At 41.6% G+C, this 21,308-nt stretch overlaps 1 protein-coding gene across 1 annotated transcript in view; it reads right to left on the bottom strand.

Annotated features, from left to right (window-relative positions):
* Positions 1-205: 205 nt before the first annotated feature.
* The window catches only part of LOC138964434 (uncharacterized), a 38,025-nt gene continuing 16,922 nt past the window's right edge, over positions 206-21,308 (bottom strand). Inside the window, exons 9-20 of the mRNA XM_070336386.1 lie at positions 21,031-21,261; positions 19,849-20,034; positions 19,270-19,488; positions 18,647-18,853; positions 17,594-17,761; positions 16,055-16,252; positions 15,196-15,342; positions 13,723-13,872; positions 13,128-13,419; positions 12,150-12,385; positions 9,626-10,897; positions 206-9,204 (exon numbers count right to left, since the gene is read on the bottom strand). Coding sequence (XP_070192487.1) covers positions 8,842-9,204; positions 9,626-10,897; positions 12,150-12,385; positions 13,128-13,419; positions 13,723-13,872; positions 15,196-15,342; positions 16,055-16,252; positions 17,594-17,761; positions 18,647-18,853; positions 19,270-19,488; positions 19,849-20,034; positions 21,031-21,261 — 3,669 coding nt within the window. The 3' untranslated portion in view covers positions 206-8,841. The remainder of the gene's footprint in view (positions 9,205-9,625; positions 10,898-12,149; positions 12,386-13,127; positions 13,420-13,722; positions 13,873-15,195; positions 15,343-16,054; positions 16,253-17,593; positions 17,762-18,646; positions 18,854-19,269; positions 19,489-19,848; positions 20,035-21,030; positions 21,262-21,308) is intronic.

Genomic DNA, 21,308 nt, shown 5'->3' with positions numbered 1-21,308 from the left:
GTGTGTGTGTGTGTGTGCGTACGTGCGTGCATGCGTGCACCCACACACACACTGATACACACACACACACCCACACACACACACACACACACACACACACACACTGATACACACACACACACACCCACGCATTCCATCTCTCAAGGTTTTTCCACTGCTCAACTCCAATCCCTAAACTAACACATAATTCAACGCAAGAAGTACAGACATTTGTTTGGCAGTATTTATTTCCTGAACAGATCAACGAACAACACGAAAAACAAAACATAAAAATTGGCTTTCTAAAACAAAATTAAATTCGTGGAAAGGACAAAATGCTGGTGCAAGTTCATAACTCTATTCAGCTTCATACCGCCATACTATTTTGCATGTAATGAACTAGAACTTCCTTCTTTGTCACCTTCATTATAAATTAAGTCTATCTAGAAATTCTACCATGACCAATTGTTTAAAGGCACAGTATGCCTCCCGTAAACCATCACAGATACTGTCAGGCTTTTACACACAGTACAAACACCCGTCCATTTGAACGCTCACCGAACGGGAACATCCTAGGTGCCCTACGTAAAGAATTAATTTTGCGGATTGTCTGATAACAAAATCGGACCGTGGTGTGTTTTGGCGCTAGACCTAACTTTTAAAATCTAAATAATAAATTGACAGCTTGTTACACAAACATTCTTAAATCATAAAAGAATTCTTTTTTCATCAAGACAAGATCAGTACAATTCGAAGTTTTGAAAGTTTGAAAAAAGAAAAGCCCGGAAGCAGGGTCACGCAAGGTCGTGGTTCTCGTAGCAGACGACGGTTTATGCCTATCGCCAGTTCCTCTGAACAGTCAAAAGCCATCGCTAGAGTTCTTGTGAATCACAGCCGTTTGTTTCGTTTAGATTCAGAGGTACATAATAACGTGCTATTGCAGATAAGCTTACAGCGAGTCACATTCAAATTACAAACTGACGACTACATTGTGAAAAAAGGAAACTGAATCACAAGGGTTCACAATGGCTCTGGGGTAAGATAAACCACGCAAAAATAAGTTCTTTAAAAATTGCTCGCTCTTTACGGAGGGCACCTAGGATGTTCTCAAGCGGTGAGTGTTTAAATGTACTGTGTGTGAAAGCCTGACAGTATCTGTGATGGTTTACGGGAGGCTTACTGTGCCATTAACTGTTTGGGAAGGACAACAATGTGGTTTAGACCTCTTAAAATTCCAGGGCTAGAGAAAGAAGGTAAGTCCCCACCACGTTTATACACAGGAACAGAGAGTCTGACGGAAGAAATCGTTATCAGTAGATGAAAACAAAATCGAGGTACCTTTTTAAAATCAAATTGATGACAAAAATACGCCGATTTCGGGGGTGGCATGCTGGGTATTTTCGTGTTTCTATAACCCACCGAACTCTGACATGGATTACAGGATCTTTTCCGTGCGCACTTAGTCTTGTGCTTGCGTGTACACACGAAGGGGGTTAAGTCACTAGCAGGTCTGCACATAAGTTGACCTGGGAGATCGGAAAAATCTCCACTTTTAACCCATCAGGCGGCAGCGACCGGGATTTGAACTCACGACCGCCCGTCTTACCACCACGCCACTGCGCCCGTCAGAAAAATACAAATATCGAAAGAAAGTCTTGCATACAGTTGTAAACACAATGGAAAAGATAGACAACGTGTCACAATAACGGAATAGTATTTAAAATGGTGGTGCAGACCTCATTTCTGTCGACATAGACAAACTGTAAACACGAAGTTCGAATGGGACAGCTAGGTGGGAGACACTATTATTACTGAGCGAGGAAAGGAGGTAGGTTACACGTTTTGAATGTCTTATTTCTTTCTTTATTTGGTGTTTAACGTCGTTTTCAACCACGAAGGTTATATCGCGACGGGGAAAGGGGGGGAGATGGGATAGAGCCACTTGTCAATTGTTTCTTGTTCACAAAAGCACTAATCAAAAATTTGCTCCAGGGGCTTGCAACGTAGTACAATATATTACCTTACTGGGAGAATGCAAGTTTCCAGTACAAAGGACTTAACATTTCTTACATACTGCTTGACTAAAATATTTACAAACATTGACTATATTCTATACAAGAAACACTTAACAAGGGTAAAAGGAGAAACAGAATCCGTTAGTCGCCTCTTACGACATGCTGGGGAGCATCGGGTAAATTCTTCTCCCTAACCCGCGGGGGGTAATGTCTTATTTGAACTTCTTTTTTTTTTTTTTTACAGAATCGTACGTATTACTGTGTATCAAATTCACATAAACTCAGTAAGGAAAAAAATGATTAACAGTCACCCACGTGTCAAAGAGTTAAAAAAACTGGTTGTTATCATCAACGATGCAACATACGAATACACACAAATTTCATATGCATGATGATAACAAAGTTATGTACATCTGTACTTCAACATTAGCGTCTATGCTGTGTTATATTTAACAGTCTACACCGTAGCTTAGTATGTATATAAGCAATACAGTTATGTACATTTTACTACAACCTTTGCGTCTTAGCCATGTTACATTTAACAGTCTACCCCATAGCTTAGTATGTAGGCCTACATAAGCAATAAACACGTTTTGCAAACAATCTCCCATAATTATTTATTTACCCGAAATTTTGACTTTTGATACCCATCTTTAATTTAAGAATCGATTCAACAAATAGTTCTTTTAACAGGGAATGATACAATTAAATATGAAAATATCATCTTAAGTGCTCTCCGTGGCTTTGAGCGGTTTGTGGACGGAAAGCTTTATATGTAAGGCTTTCGTTTGAAATGTTTTGCAGTTTTTTCCATTTCAAAGACACTTTTGCTTTCAACGAAAGTTGGCAGACAACAGAAAATACCAATGAAACAATCTTGCATAAGAGTTTTATTCCGCAGTAAAAGCAAAGTAGATAAGATATAACATGGACGAATATATTTCTTGAGAAGCACAACCTTTTCTTCAAATTGAAGTTGAATATGGACAGAATTTGAACGAGGAACCTGCATATGAAAGAACGTTTAGAAAATCATTGCATACCAAAATTTACAGTCGTGTATCTGAATATTTATATTCACGAGAGTTATTGAATATATCTCCACCTCGTATATTTACTCATACCTTTTTTTGTATACTGCATAGAACATTTTGTGAACATAAGAGTGGATGGAGGATCGATACGGAAATCAAGAAAGAAAAAGAAAAGAAAAATAGCACGATTATTTTTATTTTTAAGGCATGGACTCCTACGAGTCACGACTGGACGATTTGAAAATATTGAACAGTAAAAGATAATGCACTTCGTTTTGGCTTTACAGAATCATGGCATATCAACTTATGCCTGGACGATTTCACTGTGTTGAACAATTTATCTATTTGTTATCATTTTGTTTATTTTAAACATTATATGGCATGACAAGGCCATTTGGAACTGCATCCTAGAAATTCACAAACAGGAGTAAGGAGGTCAAAGCATTACAAGCGACACAGAGAAAAATGGTTTGCACACCAACTGGCATGCAAAAGTACAGTACTGCGTACAATTTTGTCTTCATTTTTGTTTTTGTTTTGTTGTTGCTCTCTTCATCTTTTTATTTAATTCCACATGAACAACAAATAGTCAAAATGTCTGCTCTATCGCCACCCGCAAAAAGGGTGTACAGAATCACACCCTTTTCCTCAGTTGCAAGGAGATAGTATCGTAACAATGGCTTGCAAACCGACATTTTATCCATATAAACACACCAACACATTACATAACGTTCGTGAAGGTAAGCTTTGGCCCTCGTAGGCAAAACCTACAGCAATCTGGAATGTACCTCATTTCAGAAATTGTGGGTAACAATTCAAACATCTGATTACAGCAGGTTTAACGCATATATGCCCCCCCCCCCCCCATCCCTATTAAAAGTTTACCTTTAGAAGAATTAATGTTTAAACCAAATATATATGTTTTATTAGTAAAAATGTGTTGTTACCGACTGTCTTGTAAAATAGGCATACTTCAAGGAAATTGAATTCCACTTCCATACAAGTTTGCAAATCATGCCATGTCAATGATTTTCTTTCCATTTCCGATTAAGAAAAATCAACAAGAAAAAGTGAGCGCCAGATTAACAAAAATTGCATCCCTTTGTAAATATCATTTACAAAATGTGCAAATACTCTTCAACTCAATTTAAGAACTTGCTATTCCAGATATGTTTCAAGTTAGAATCCCTGTATGAAAAGTAAATATCTCTTCTTCTCCAATATGGTCTTAATATTACGTGTAAAATATACATATAAATTCTTCAACTCAATTTTGGAATGTGCAGTTTCAGATATGCTTCAAGAAATATGCTTTTTATAAAAAGAAAATATTTCTTCTTCTCCGATATGTTCTTGATATTATCCGCAACATTATGCACATACTCTTCGACTTCTTTTTGGAATGTGCAAGCTCAGATATGTTAAGTTACATGCCCTGTATAAACAGCAAATATTTCCTCTCTTCCAATACATGTTCTTATTTATCACCTGAAACATACACATACTTTTGAACTAAGTTTTGGAATGTGCAATTCTGGATATGTTTTAAGTAATGCGTCTTATGTAAAAACAATATATATATAAAAAAAGAAGAAGTAAATATTTCCTCTTCTCTGATATGTTCTTGATCTTTCCTTTTAATAAATAACCCAGGCAACGTACGATGAATGTTTCAATATAAATCCGTTAGTTACAAAACAAACAACACATATAATGTCAGTTTTCAACAACACCGAAACCGGACACTGTTGAAAATACCTTATATTACACATACCGAATCATCTAAAAGAGGAAAATCATTCAATAAAAATAATAAGACGTCAGTGCAACAGCGAGGAACATACTAACATCGCACATGTCATTATGGCTCTTTTAAAAATAAACCACATCTACAGAAATAAAGACCTTTACTAATATCTGAGAGCGAGGAAATAAATACATCAGACTGTACAGAAGGGAAAAACAAACAGAAAAAACATACATATACACAGAAGACAAGAACACCACTGCATATACACTTTAAACTGCATATAAGATATTAATATGACATATCCTGTTCTTCTCTCCTTGTTGCCATGTTCTTGCTTTTCTTCTTCTCCTTTTTTCTTATTTTATTTAAATTTTGAAATGTTGCAGTTATGAGATCACACCGAGTTAAAAATCTACACACAGTATAAAACGTCAGAATAAAACACGAAGAAAATGACTTTTGACGACAGAGAAGTCATGTCTTTAACAAGGAACAAATCCTGACTTCGAACAATTGATTATGTAACATACCATACCTCTACAAAGAGAGTCTATATAAGAAGACTTATTTAACTAAACAAATTCAAAAGTTAATAGACACACAAAAAGCACATGCATAATCTCAAGTCAAACAAATCATAAGAAACAGGAAACAGTGTCATGGTTACAAAAGACAATATGCTCTATTATGCAGCACAAGAAAAGTATGAAATATTGTTCTAAAAAGAAAGTCCAAGAACTGTAAGATGCATTGAAAGAAAACAAAGAACTATTGTCCCAAAGGGACTGTGGCATGGATATATCTACCCAGAATTATGCAAATTAGGATTCACACAAGAAAACACAACTGTTAACATATATCAAACACAAGCTTTGACAATTGTGCATAAGTTGAAATTTGACACCCACACACGTCATGCTTCAGTAAATGGTTAGAAATGCAAAATACATCTTTTTCATTTCTCAAATATCTGCTGCAAAAACAATGGCTATTTAACAGCACAAAAATAGTATAAGACCGAATGTATTAGTCTCCAATGTAGTGTGTGTGCTTCTGCATTATGTAGTCTGCCTGTAAAAAGACACCAATAAGGCAAATGCACTAACTAGTGTAACAATCACACAGAAACAAAAATAGTTTTCAAAGTTTGATGATACATTTGTAACACTGTGGTAAAGCGAGGCACATACGCATTAACACACTAACGTCAACATAAATAATGTCTCCCGTTAAAGATGACAAAACACCATTCGTGATATTACAATACCAACACACTTAAACAAACTTAGAATGCAGTCACACAGGTCTGTAACAAGGATAAACTATAGACAACAACACAGACCACCAAGGAAAGGAAACTTTCTGCAAGTCCTGGGGTGGTGTGTAAGATAAAGTGCCTTACTGGGTGAGAACAAAGCGCTGGGTCAGACGGGTTGAAATCTAAAGGCAAATCTCAGTTCAACCCAGCGTTTTAGTAGACACGCCGACCCAGCTGGGCACTTACTCATGTACACCCCCACCGCTATCAAAAGGACTCTGTGAACGGTTTAACTGCATATTATTATATTGGAAAAGGGCAACAACAAAAAGAGACAGACACACAGGTGAATCTTGGAATCAACAAAGAAGAAGAATGCTACCGGTACGTACATGCACAAGAGATCCAGATTGAGAGTGGTGAACAGAACGCTGAATGCATAAAACATGAATGATTACAATGACATCAATTTAGCATGTAAAAATGCATAATTTTGACTGAACAGTCGGTATTCGGAAATCAAATATTCGTTTTGCTATCTCTAAGTAACAACAAACTAATGATGGGTTCTTGTTGATAGATAAAGCTGAAGAGAACTGCCTTGTTTTCCAAAGGCCTTCAGTTCAACTGAGCCCGAAGTTGACTTTGCGAAGACTCCGCAAAGTCTTTTTACATAAACTTCAGCGCCAAAGCTTCGTGAAGTTAGCTTCTTGAGCAGACTTCACGAAGTCAACTTCGTCCAATCAATATCAGGCTTCAGATCTACCAAACTGCACTCTAGGCTAGTTCTTCCCCTCAAAAGCCAACACTGGCTGAAATGCGGGCATGACAGGTTATCTCTGATTTCTGGTATCTGGAATACATTCTGTGTTGCGTACGACGCTCGGTTTAGCTCTGTGGCCTTCCATTTTAACAGGCCTAAGTTCCAGATGCACAGTTTTAACCACAGCAAACAAACAGAGAAGATTTCAATGATATTAGGCTTTCAAATGCTGTCTATGAGGGAACAAGTCCATACCTCTGAACACAATAGAGTAAACAGACTCAACACTTCAACATGGCAAAACCATGTGACATCGCTTACAAGTGCAAATGTGGTTAAAAGTATGTTTCCAGTTCACTTTTCCACTGAGAGTCTCAAAAACCAACCCCAAACATGCAACTGAAGTCACGAACCGTTTTCCACGTGATCAGGCCAGAATAAAGTAGAGAGACTCTACACTCAGGACAAACTTACGTAACATCCCAAGTGGTGATGACAGTCTGGTTTCAATTCACTTATCCGCTGAAAGTCTCAAAACCAATTCCAAACATGCAAGTCATCGAGCGTTTCACAATCATGTGTTCATATCAAATTCATGCAACGCACCTACATTCTCACATTGTCAGTCCACGATTTGACCCTCTTCTTCTTCTACTTCTTGGCGTTCGCATAGCAGGAGTGGCATAGTGGTTAGAGTGCTTGACTCTCAAACTGGTAGTAGGGGATCGACCCCCATTCGAGGCCAATACATATACCCGATTTTTCCAAGCACTCTCCAGTCCATTCAGCTGGACATGGGTACCGGATCCAATTCGGTGCCGAGGAAGGTGAAGGCAACCAGGGAGAGGAGTTGGACACCGCCTAAAGCTGGCACTAGAAAAGTTGAGATCTCTGACATCTTGCTCCTCTACGACCAAACATGCTCGTGGGACTACCTTCAACCATAATCCAGACGAATGAGGCTGTCTGTTACAGATTCGGTTAGTCGCCATGGAACCTGGTTGGTAATGCACCTTATGTCGTCAAAGTAAGGTGCGGACAGTGGAGAAGTCGAGTTTCTTCTCTTGCAGGGACTCTTGAAGCAGCAGAAATGGTGCTATCCCAAGAGGGAAATGTCAAGGTGTGTCATTATTGAACAATTTGCATAGCAGCTTCTTGGGCGCTTGCAGCTAGAAGTATCAATCATTTTCCAATTGAGTTGCCATTAGCAGAGTTAACCTGCTTTAGGTTGTCACTTTTGTCTGAGGAATCTTTTTTCTTGTTTGAAATGTTCTTGCCTTTAGGCGCTTCGCTCGCTTTGTTTGCCTGTCCAACCTTCAGACATGAAGCAAGTTCCACTGTCTGTTTGGGTCTAATGTTAGTTGGAACAGGCCTCGCAACAAAGCAATGCAGAAAAAGTTCATAAACAATTGATCTTCTGGGTTTATCATGCATATGGTTACTGGCATGCGTATTGGAATCCCAGTTGTAGAAGCAAGTTCCACTATCTGTTTATGTCTCATGTTATGCCGGCAGAGGCTTTGCAACAAGGAATTCAGAAACAATTGGGGTTCTACGCCTATGGTTACCTGACTGAAAAACCCAACACATTTCAGATATATATATATACTCTCCTTGTACATCAGGCTTAAAGTATAGTTTCTTGTTGTTGTAACCTACGCTGTATGTGATTTCCAGGTGAGATCCATGTCTGTAAAAACCAGGTTCGTTTGCTCAAACCTTCAAGATGTTGAGCTGCATTCCATGTGGAGCCAACGCTTCCACATCAGGCTTAGGATTACAGTTTCTTGTTTCTGTAAATTGCATTGCGTGTCGTTGTGGTTTCTCAAGCTGTGTGTGATTTTTTCAGGTGAGATTCAAGTTTGTAGAAACCGTATTGGTGTAATCACACCCGCGTGCTGTTAAACTGCATCCCATAGGCAGCCGACCATTGCATATCAGGTTTAAGTATTTAGTTTCTTGTTTCTGTAACACGCATTGTGTGTGTTATTTTTCCAGGTGAGATCCATCCATGTCTGTACAAACTAGATTAGTTTAATTATTCAAACCCTCGTGATGTTAAGTTGCATTCCATAAGGAGTCGATGCATCTTTATTGGGCTCCCCTGGTTGTTGTAGTTGGTGCTGTGGTTGCTGTTGCTGCTGCTGCTGCTGTTGCTGCCGCTGTTCTTGCTGCTGCTGCTGCTGCTGCTGTTGCCCCTGAGGCTGCTGGTCTTGTTGCTGCAGAGACTGGTCATCTAACGATTCCAGAGACTGTAGGGTAAAATTTACCGGAGGTGGGTGCTGGTCCTGGGTGACCGTGTCTCCAGAAGCAGCGCTCCCGGAGTCCGAGTTGCCCCTGTCAAGAGTGGGCTCCCCTCTACTTCCTGCTCCACCCTCTGGCTCCTGTGACGTAGGGACTCCTCCCTGGTGAAGAGAGAAACACATTGGTTGGTGTTCCGACTCAAAAACAGAAAACATTAATCCATAGAAAGCTTGATTCTGAAGACATTACAAGGCAGTCACACATCAGTCTTTAATGTGACGGAACAAAATAATCAGAGGCCGGGTACATAAAGAGGCATGTGAGTAGATCAAAAAAGGAATAAAAGAAAAGTCAAGTTAGATTTATGTATATATCTGTCTGCGCTATCCCCTAAACCACCACCCCCCTCTCTCTCTCTCTCTCTCTCTCTCTCTCTCTCTCTCTCTCTCTCTCTCTCTCTCTCTCTCTCTCTCTCTCTCTCTGCTTTCCATCCTCCTATCATTTCTAACAGGGGTACCAGCCTTAACTACCCCCTTCTCTGTGTGCAAGCAATACAAAGTAACAAGGTATGACATGCATTACCTGTGCAAGCTGAGCGTAAGGAGTGGAGAGATTCGTTTGTGGCAAGCTGGCCACCTGTGGACCCATGGAGTAGTCAGGCAGCTGCGAGAATGGAGCGTAGATCCCCGTCTGCATCGACTGGGCATGGCCACCTTGGGTAGACGATGGATAACCACCGTACAGGGTATGTCGGTCATCGTAACTGTGTTGAGGGTACGAGCTCCTGGAAAGAGCTGGCGAGGACATAGGTTGTGAAGTCGACGGGTAGTGCGCGCTGGCTGGATGCGGCTGCTGACGGTAGCACGAGTTCTGTCGTTGCTGCTGTCTGTAAGTCGGCGAGGTGGACCCAACGCTGCTGGAGGAAGGGCTCTGAAGGCTCGAACCCGCATTGCTGTTGTAGCTTTGCTCAGTAACGATGCCCTTGTCAGCCAGCAGTTGATGGAGCAGCATGTCTCGCATCTCGGACGTGATATGTAGAGGGGGTATCACGCCGTTGTACATATTGGGCGGGAAGTTGGCCGACTCGGAGCGCTGACGTTGCGGGATGACTCCACTGTAGGAGACAGGCGTCAGGCTTTCTGAGCGTTCGCGTGGAGGTCCTTCCAGACTCTGCCTGGCAGGGTAACCGTTGAAAGCGGCTGCTGCTGCAGCACGGGTCATCTGCGGTGACATGGGGTATGCATTCAACGTAGAACGATCATCTTCGTGAGGCGACAGGGAGTAGGTGTTGAGATCGGACGGTTCCTCTTCATCCTCATCTTCCCCTTGCTCCTCTTGCAGCCGACCCGACGGCGCCATGTGAAAATACTGCACGTTGCCGTTGTTACCATTCCCTTCGGTGAAACGAGAGGAGTCGAACTCTGTGGGGTTGAGATACTTCAAGTCTCCCCCGTGCAACGAAGAAGGATCATTGTTGAACTGACGCCTCAGGCTCTGCAGGGCGATGTCTTCTCCGCCTCGGTGTTGATGGTTGTTGTTGCCGTGGGATCCTGCGGGCATGGACTGCAAACTTCGCAGCGCACGTGTCGGGGAATTTACCCCAGAATTCTCCCCTCTCCCGCCTGGAACATCGGGCAGCTCTCTGTGCGAGGACAGCGAGTGAGCCATGTAGTAATCGTGTTGCGTGGTGTTGCTGTCGTTGCTGGCCTGGTCCCTCTCCAGCCTTGGAGCCGCGGACATGCTGTGGTGGAATGGTGGGGCGGGGGAGCGGTTGGGAGGCGGTGGAGGAGGAGGGGAGGCTCTTCGACGGGTGGTTGGGACCAGGCTGCTTTCAGAAACTGCCGGCGTACATCTCTGCACACAAACAGCAAACGAGAAAATTAAAACTATTGAAGCTTAGACCAAACAATAAAATGCTTGTTTTCGATGACAAAGGGCCCCCAAAAATTAGGATTGGTAGGCGGGTTAGGGGGAGTCCCATATTGGTTGGGACGAGAAAGAATTTACCCGATGCTCCCCAGCATGTCGTAAGAGGCGACTAACGGATTCTGTTTCTCCTTTTACCCTTGTTAGGTGTTTATTGTATAGAATATAGTCAATTTTTGTAAAGATTTTAGTCAAGCTGTGTGTAAGAAATGTTAAGTCCTTTGTACTGGAAACTTGCATTCTCCCATTGTACTACGTTGCAAGCCCCTGGAGCAAATTTTTGATTAGTGCTTTTGTGAACAAGAAACAATTGACAAGTGGCTCTATTCCATCTCCCCCCTTCCCTCCGTCGCGATATAACCTTGAACGGTTGAAAACGATGTAAAACACCAAATAAAGAAAGAAGGATTGGTAGGTCGATTACTTATCATTATTTCTTCTTTAATTTTTTTTGTATGTGTTTATTAACGCAGGCGAATCCGGATTTATAGGCTGTAAATTGTGCAAGCTGTGTCCCCTGAATGCCGGAGAAGAGTGACTTTTCTAGTAAAGTCTGCAAAATCGAGTTTTGTCATATCTAATTTTAAGGGTCAACAAATTCGACACCCTTTCTCAGGAATGAGGTGCAATCGCGACGTCAAAACTGACGAAAATGATCTAGCACAGATCATACTGATAAGGGTTTTCACAAAAGGTGTTTTTGATGTATTCTTTTGTATGTGATGTTCCTCTTAACCTCCATGTTCCTTTCAGAGTTTTTAAATTGAACTTTCAATATGAACTCTTTTGCCTATTGAGCGATAACGTATGTATTGGTAATGTGTGTATCGTTTTCTATTTTGAGCAGCCTGGTAACTATGAAAACAAGCGACATGGCACCTAACAATGACAGCACAAAATGACAGCACAAAACGACACCACAAAATGACATTACAACTCGACACCACAAAATGACACCACAAAACGACACCACAAAATGACATTACAACTCGACACCACAAAATGACAGCACAAAACGACACCACAAAATGACATTACAACTCGACACCACAAAATGACACCACAATCTGACACCACAAAACAATACCACGCACACACACAAAGTGATACCACACACACTCAAAATAAAAGCACAAAATGACAGCACAAAATGACAGAACAAAATAACAGCTTCTCTTACATTGAGAGCATTGTCGGAGAGGAAGGACGGGTTGGTGTGTCCATCCAGCGTGTCACCAGGGCTGTTAGAACAAGTCGTCATTCCTCCGTTCACAAACTGGATCGGCCGCGGTGGTAGCGGTAGTGACAGCCCTCTCAGTGCGGCATCCATGTTGCTATAAGTCACGTGATGCTGCGGGGTTCTCGCCATGTCATACACGGGCTCATTCTTCTGGTCCTGCAGCTCCTTAGATAGTCCTGAAAATTGCTGAAATCTTGAAACACTTTGTTCAATGACATGGACCTTTGATAGTCACGAAAGGCAGTAAATGTATGGCATGCTACTGTGCACGAAGATTAACATACAACTACATTTTTTAAATGTTCCTTGTGTAGTGATTTTTGCTTGTTGGAGCTTCTGCTCTGACAAAAGTCGTCACTGATGAATAAAATCAATGACAGAAACATCATTTGAGGTGTTTGGAGTGAGTATTGAGAAAAAAATATGAGGACAGCGTGTGGAAGTGGGATATGTGTGTGATGTGTGCAAGTGTGATGTGTGTGATGTGTGGAAGTGTGATGTGTGTGATGTGTGCAAGTGAGGTGTGTGAGTGCAATGGAAGGGAAGTGTTGTAAGTTATCTGCGCCTTGGTTCTCTACTCAAAATATTCGGAACATAACTTAATTTATGAGGAAATGATAAAGGTTAGTTTATTGAACGTTGCCTTATAGACAAAACGATTTACAGGGAAGAAACAATGGAACATGTTGACTTTGGTTAGTTCAGAATTGGGTGTGATGTCTTATTTATTACATTACTTGTGTCTCTTTGGTAGAGATGGTATGTATTGTTGATAAAATCTTTTCTTCACGAACTGCATTGGTATTTCTTACAGTGTTGTCTCAAACACACACACACACACACACACACACACACACACACACACACACACACACACACACACACACACACACACACACACACAAATCACCGTCATACCTCTGACTTTCTTGCGGAAGTAGTTGAAGCCGACGCACATCCCGCACACCAGTAGCAAGCAGACGACAACCAAGACGATGAGGATGACCAGGTCAGCCACGCGGAAATCGTCGTCCGTCTTCACTATGGGGGCGGGAGTGACCACCTCCTCTGGGGCCTTGGCACAGTCCGCTGGGCAAACGTCATCCGAGCACACAGCGGTCAGCGAATCTAGCTGCAATCCTGTGTCCTTGTAGAAGACGATTTTTTCTTTGTTCACGGACAAGCCATCTTTCTTGGAGTATCCGCCCACCTGCAGAAAAACGGATTTTTGTTTTTGTTTATTCATTGTTGTTTCTCTCCTCGAGCGCCCAGGGGGTCAAACAAGACTGATTCAGCACCGATCTTATTTTTTTCTGTTTTGTCCTCGGTGAAAATAACTAGAAAAAGGTACAGATAAGTAGAGATGTGTCCCTGTGACATTGTACATCTGAACATCACCAATCTACTGCTGGACTGCCCGTTTTAGGAGGACGAAAGATGCAAACAAATTACAGTATCGAAGCCAGCACGCATGGAAGCAAAATCAAGAAATGCAGTAGAAAAGAGTCCTTACCAGTTCATATTCATAGTTGTTAGGGTTTGTGGTCGACCGTTTGATGTTGTAGATGCTGAATCCAATGTTGCCGTTACCCCTCTCGTCAAACAGTTCCTCTTTCTTGTTGGATCCCAGAGACACTGTCTGAGACTTGATCGAATCAAACACCTGTTCAGAAAAGAAAAAACACTTTCAATCAGACTTTGTTTTATTCTGGTGGTTTACATTCTTGGGTATGGAAAGAAGTCCTGAGTTGTTTCAAAAACACACTCAATGGTTTCAAAGGTAAACACGGTCGTGTTGTGTGTTAAATTTCCCAGAATGCGATGACTCACTCTTAAAACAGACAAGGGCAACCCTCCACATTCTCAAACCAGAGACACCACATGTCGACAGTCTAAATTGTGTTTCTCAATCTGTTTATGCAATAGTTTGACAGCTTAAATGGCCATTTTAAGCTTGTGTTTCTCAATCTGTTTATGCAATATTTTGACAGCTTAAATGGCCATTTTAAGCTTGTGTTTCTCAATCTGTTTATGCAATAGTTTGACAGCTTAAATGGCCATTTTAAGCTTGTGTTTCTCAATCTGTTTATGCAATAGTTTGACAGCTTAAATGGCCATTTTAAGCTTGTGTTTCTTAATCTGCGTATGAAATATTTTAACAGCGTAAATGGCCATTTTAAGCTTGTGTTTCTTAATCTGCTTATATACCATATTTTGACAGCCTAAATGGTCCTTTTATGCTTGTGTTTCTTAATCTGCTTTTGCTATACTTTATCTGTTTCAGTTGATGGGCCAACAAAACCATGACACAAACGTCCTCAAAATCTCTATAAATCCTCATCCTATGAAAACAGAACAACGAGCTCAATAGCCTGGCGAGGAAGCCTTCGCCCTTCAAGCTTTAAGGTTCGGGGTTCTAATCCCAGATACGCCTGTTGGGATGAGGGTGGAGTTTTTTCCCCTATTTCTTAGGCCCAGTTATTCCCCTTCGTCGGTACGCTGGGGGACGAGATCAAATACGCACGAAGAAAATACTGTAATGGTTTAAACAGTATTTTATTCATAAACACACACATGATAATACAACAACATGATTACAAAGGAGCACAACAAGTTTAAAACCTATAATAAGCGCTCACATAATCATACCTGTTATTACATGGCGGGAAATGACTTACAAGTTATGGCGACAAATCTTTTTGAAAAAAAGAACATATTGAACAGACAGAAGGGGAGGAGTGGATTAAGGAAATATAAAAAAAAAATACTGTAAGAGCTGGGCGGGCAGTAGTAGAAACACGAAAATATCCAGCATGCCCCATACCCTCTTGAAATAAGTATGGCTGCCAAAATGGTCAGGAAAAATTGGCCATACTCGTACAAGTCTAAACCCCACTCCCACAACAACAACACAAAACGGTGAACGTGGGAGTTGCAGCCCACGAACCCAGAATAAAAAGAATAAGAAGACAGAAGTTGCACTCACATCATTGGCGTACTTGTCACTGCGAAGGAAAGGGCAAGGGAAGCTATCCTCACAGATCTGTACCTTAGCCGCCGCCAGTCCCTCGGCCATGGCTTTCACTGCGTTCATCACGTGCTTCACGCGCTGGTCAGACAGCATGGTGTCCACCTGAAGCATGTGCAATATTATAACTATAGAAAAGGAACAGGAAAGATGAAAAATATTGAACAAGAAAAATATCCAGCTTGCCCCCACCCCTCGCCATACCACCGCCCTTTATACCCTGACGAGTGGGCGAAAACTAATTCCATCAAGATAAGTTTTGTGTAAATATTTGTTTGTCTGTTCACTTAAAAGACCGTTGGGTCGAAATATCTATGAATGTATTGTTTTGTCAATAACAAACGTTCCAACAACCTACCTTTCTTGTTTTTTGATTCAAGAAAGATTAGTTATTGGAAATTTTGATTATAAACAAAACAAAACATTTACCAGTACATCACCTTGTAGTCATTTGACAATAACTGTTAATAAAACATTCAAAAGAACAAGGAGAAGTTACCTCATTAATGTCTTGACTTCTCGATATCAAAATTACGAGGATCAAAGGCATAAGAAATGATTTTTATAAAACAAGAAACAGTGTGAATGAAAAACATTAAAAGCAGGTTAGCATCCACATTGTTTTGCTATATTGAAGCAATAACTGAAGAAAAAAACGCTTAAAGGCTGAGCTACGTAACTGCCGTGCACCCGGAGAACAAGCAAATTGCAAGAAACTTCTATACTGTATAATAGTAATAAACAGGCACATAATTTATTTTAATCTCTGGACATGTACAAAAGCAGGATCATTAAAGGGAGAGTCCACTGTATTTACCTGAGATACTGACAGTCTCTGGTTCGCATCACAGTTTGCTTGAAAGATGTTGTTGAAACCTCCGGGGATGTTGCAATCAAAGATGTGCTGCCAGAATTCGGAGAACCAGGGGTTCACGTTTTGGTTGCTGGGTTTTTGATTCCGCAGGCGGTTGTGCAACGCTTCAAGTGTGTCTTCGTCTACGTTGGTGTTGTCCACCTAGAGGACAAAGACGTCAAAAGAATAGTTCAAACGTGTTTTTTTTCTCTCAATTGTTTTTATAAAAACAGAAGACAAGGAGAACAGAGATAAAAGAAGAGAAAGGGAGAGTTGGGAAGGGATGAGAGAGGAGGGGGACGAGGGAGGGAGAGAGAGAGAGAGAGAGAGAGAGAGAGAGAGAGAGAGAGAGAGAGAGAGAGAGAGAGAGACTGACTGACTATTAGGGTTTAACGTCCTCTTAGACCAACTGGTCTATATTGGGACAGGTATTGGTAATACGTTGAAGATATGGTGTGATACTTTGATTCGAACAAGCCCGCTGTGGCTGTCTTCTTCGACACACCAGCATTGGGTTTGTCTCGTCAAAGTATCGAAAGACGATCATGATAATCGGAGACGAGAGATGATGCATGCGTGTCTTCGTGTTTTCCAAGCCCTGAGACTTTCGCTGTGAACGTGGGATCTTTTTCGAGCGCATGTGTGCACACGGGGGTGTTCGGACACCGAAGAGAGTCTGCACAAAGTTGACTCCGAGAAATAAATCTCTCGCCGAACGTGGGGATCGAACCCACTCTGATAGCGACCAACTGGAGAGAGAGAGAGAGAGAGAGAGAGAGAGAGAGAGAGAGAGAGAGAGAGAGAGAGAGAGAGAGAGAGAGAGAGAGAGAGAATGACAGAAAGAGAATGACAGAAAGAGGGTGAGACAGACAGAGACAAATACAGAAAAAGAAAGAGAGACAGACAGACTGACAGTCAGACAGAAAAAAATACAGAAAGAGGGAGAAACAGACAGACAGAGAGAAAGGCAGAAAGAGGGAGAGGCAGTGAGAGACTAAGACAAAGACAGAGAGAGAGACAGACAGACAGAGAGAGCTAGAGGAATAGAGAGAGAGGAGGGAGCGATAAGAGGAAGAGGAGGAGAGAGACAAAGAAAGACAGACAGACAGAAAGAGAGAAAGACACGCAGAGACAAAGACAGACACAACGTGACAGAGAGAATAGAAAATAAGAGAGAGAGAGAGAGAGAGAGAGAGAGAGAGAGAGAGAGAGAGAGAGAGACTGAGAGAGAAAGAGAGAGAGAAAAAGAGAGAGAGAGAAAGAGAGAGAGAGAGAAAGAGAGAGAGAGAAAGAGAGAGAGAGAGAGAGAGAAAGAGAGAGAGAGAGGGGGAGAGAGAAAGACAGGCAATGACAAAGACAGAGACAGTGTGACAGAGAGAAGAGAAGACAAACTAGAGAGAGAGGTAGAGAGAGAGAGAGAGGAAGAGAAAGAAAGAGAGTGATGCAAATGCATAATAAAGTACTAAAATAACAATTTTAAAATTCATAACAGGTCAAATGTACCTTAAAAGTGATGGACCCTCTGGCTGCCTTCTTACCAGCAGCCAGCACGTCTGTCTTGGTGCCCCACTCTTCACTGGCGATGAAGACGATGTTCCCCTGCTCTTCCCTGGACTCGATCAGACGCAGGAAGTCCGCCATCCGCGTGTCGATGCCGAAGAACACCACGACCTGAGAAAGGGTCGATTTAATTAAAGTCATTGATTAAAATTAAAAGCCTGATTGTATAAATATTTCGAAACCGGTTGACTTCTAATGTTCCAAAATGGGGAATCATACAACAAGAAATGTCAGTTATTGGAACGTTCCATCTTTCTTTCTTTATTTGGTGTTTAACGTCGTTTTCAACCACGAAGGTTATATCGCGACGGGGGAAGGGGGGAGATGGAATAGAGCCACTTGTCAATTGTTTCTTGTTCACAACAGCACTAATCAAAAATTTGCTCCAGGGGCTTGCAACGTAGTACAATGTATTACCTTACTGGGAGAATGCAAGTTTCCAGTACAAAGGACTTAACATTTCTTACATACTGCTTGACTAAAATCTATACAAACATTGACTATATTCTATACAAGAAACACTTAACAAGGGTAAAAGGAGAAACAGAATCCGTTAGTCGCCTCTTACGACATGCTGGGGAGCATCGGGTAAATTCTTTCTCGTCCCAATATGGGACACCCCCTAACCCGCGGGGGGGTCGTTCAAAGGCACAGTCCTTCTTTTGAAAACAGTTCTGTTTACTATCTCTAGCAGACAAAAAAACAGGATTCTGGCTCGAACGATGACAATTTCATTTTCTCCCATATTCCCTTGTGTCTACTTTCACAGGGAGTTTACGTAGCTGATACATGTATTTCACGCAGACTACAGCATATTTCATTACCCATTGAACCCAGAAATTTGCCTTAAGGTTGAGGTAAAAAAAAACAAACATTATACTCATTCACGCTGAAACATACGGAAGTTCAACAATCAACAAGACACATCAAACCATACACGCTAAAGCATAAGTCCTGGCCTCTACTGAGATAAATGTCCAGATGTCCAGAGCCTACCTTAACATTTTGTTGCATGAGAGCCACAAATGCGTCATACAGATGCTTTTCGTCCACGTTGGTAGGGTTGACCGAGATGGCCACAGGACTGGCAACACAGACGCCTCTGTCATAAGCCGCGCGCTGGAATGCCCTGGCTCCTTTGGTACCGTAATTGTTGGACACGTAGAGAAGTCCCACATATTCCCAGCCCATTACTTGGATCAACTGTTAACAAATCCAAACATTTCTGATTTCACAATATGTAAAAGGATTCACGAATGTAAGCGTGTACGTGTATGCTTGAGTACCCATGGAAACATCGCATCTGTACCTACTCATACAGTTTTATTTACACCATCTGCAAGAGGCGTCATGAATTGAGTCATGAGTGAACAGTTATTAAAAAGAGAGAACAAAAATTGTCAGCTAATAAAAAGCATCAAATAAGCAATACTAAAAGTTCTACGTTGAAAAAAAAATCACATTCTTCTTCCATTGATCTACCACTCCTTACCCCTCCACAACCACTCTTACACAATTCGATAAGCTATTTCACTAGTGCCATTTGCACTTCAATGTCATGTCCCATAATACCTTATTGTTCCCAGAAACAAGAATTAGAAATAAACTTCCAATCTTACCTCGGTCATCGCAATGGCCTGTTCCTCGTCGCTGGGCACAGTACGGAGAAAGTAGGGATAATTAATGGTATCGTCCAGATCAGGGGAGGATGAAGCGTAGGAGATGGTGGGAATACGCTGCGGAGTGAAGAAACTGGCCACAGACAGAGTGGCGTCACTGGAGAGACACCCCACCACCCCTACCACTTTGTCTTGTGGCACACACACGTCGAACAGACCCTGAAATTGAGAGAAAAAAAACAGAATTCAAAACACAGAATATTTTATTACTATTTATTATTTTTTTAATTGGGGATGTATCCGGAAGCATGCAAAATCCATCAGGCTGTTTCCTTTAAACACTGGAAACTAATGGCAAGCCCTACAGAACACAAGGTATCCTAACTACAGTAGGGAGGTAAACAGGGGTGGTGTCACTTCTACAGGGTTAATTCGAGTCGAGGCCAGAAAAAAAGCACTGAACTGAACAAACAACTTTTGTCCTCAAGAAAGGATGGTCATCCCAAGCTTATATGTTCCTGATTTTCCAAGGCACTCTAAAACTAACGAACATAAACCAGAGTGTTTTTCTCAACATACCTTATCAAAGGGTACAAGGCCTGATTGGAAGTCGGAGAGAACGCTTGTGATGTGAAGGGAGCTGTAGCAGTCGTCAAAAGCAACAGCGCCAAAGTCTATTCCAGTCTTCCTTCTCATCTGTTCAACGGTTTCCAAGAACGCCTCCAACACTATGGCATCGTTGGACACGTTTCGGAAATCACCACACTGGGGATAAAACATAAAGACAAGTGGTTAAACTAGGTGAGCTACAAACCAAAATGTGTTCGAAATTAATTTGTTTTGTACTGTACGGGTGCAATGGCTTAGTGGTTAAAACGTCGGTCCTGCATGTGGATGGTTCACTGAAGATAAGGGTGGAGATTTTCCTGTTCTCCTTGGTCAACCGATGTGCAGACCTGCTAGTGCCTTGTTCCTCTTCGTGTGTACGCACAGGCACAAGGCCAAGTACATAACGCACATGAAAAAAAGGGTTGCAGAAACAGGAAAATACTCAGCATGCATCACCCCAAAACAGGGTATGACTGTCTTAATGGCTGGGCAAAAACGTCATACTCATAAAAAATAAAACTCCTGCAAAAGACGAGTGTTCGTTGCAGTTGCAGAAGAAACAGAAGATTTGTACTGAAGAATTAACAATATCAGGCACATGATCCGTGTGAAGAACTCGAACGTCTTTGATAAAAGACAATGCATAAGATGACGCCTTACCCTTTGATGTCAAGTCAAAACTCAAAGGTACTTATATTATTCCATAGAAACAGAATAAGAACCACCTTTGTACGGTTCCTAAAAGCACACTGATAAGAATAGCTTGTTGTGCCCCCATGATTTAGATACATGTATGTGGCATAGTAATTTGAAAATCTTGAACAATAAAATAATGGAAAAAATGCAGAAAAACAAAAGGAATCTGTACTCACCAATACAAGAACAGCGCACACACACACACACACACACACACACACACACACACACACACACACACACACACACACACACACACACACACACACACAAACTAAGCCAAATATTCACCCATGGAGGCTTCTTTGGGACCTCGTATTGGTGAGTACACAATGTTTTTGTTTTTCAACTTTGTTTATCTCACCCATAGTCATTTTGTTGTGTAGATTTATTTAAAAAAATAAAAATAAAAATAAAAAGTTATCCATAAAACAAGCAGCCCTGTACGCCGCTTACCTTAAACGGTTGGTTGGCGTTTCGCTCGTGCATGGAGAAGATGCCGATGATGTAGGCTGAGCCGTTGATGTGGGCCATGGGGATCATGCCGTTGTCGGCACACTCCGCGCAGTTGCCGGAACACACGGAGGTCTGCAGGGACGAGGTAACCTGTCCATCCTTGGTCAGCATCCGCACTCTGTCCATGCTGAGGGTCAGCGCCCCTCCACTGTAGCTTCCTACGTGGAGATACTGAAAGAACAGAAGATTTCATGGTCACTTTTTTTCGGAGGGCGTGG

This window comes from Littorina saxatilis, linkage group LG4 (genome assembly GCF_037325665.1).
Source record: "Littorina saxatilis isolate snail1 linkage group LG4, US_GU_Lsax_2.0, whole genome shotgun sequence".
Taxonomy (NCBI): Eukaryota; Metazoa; Mollusca; class Gastropoda; order Littorinimorpha; family Littorinidae; genus Littorina; species Littorina saxatilis.
This window is presented reverse-complemented; position numbering and strand designations above follow the sequence as displayed.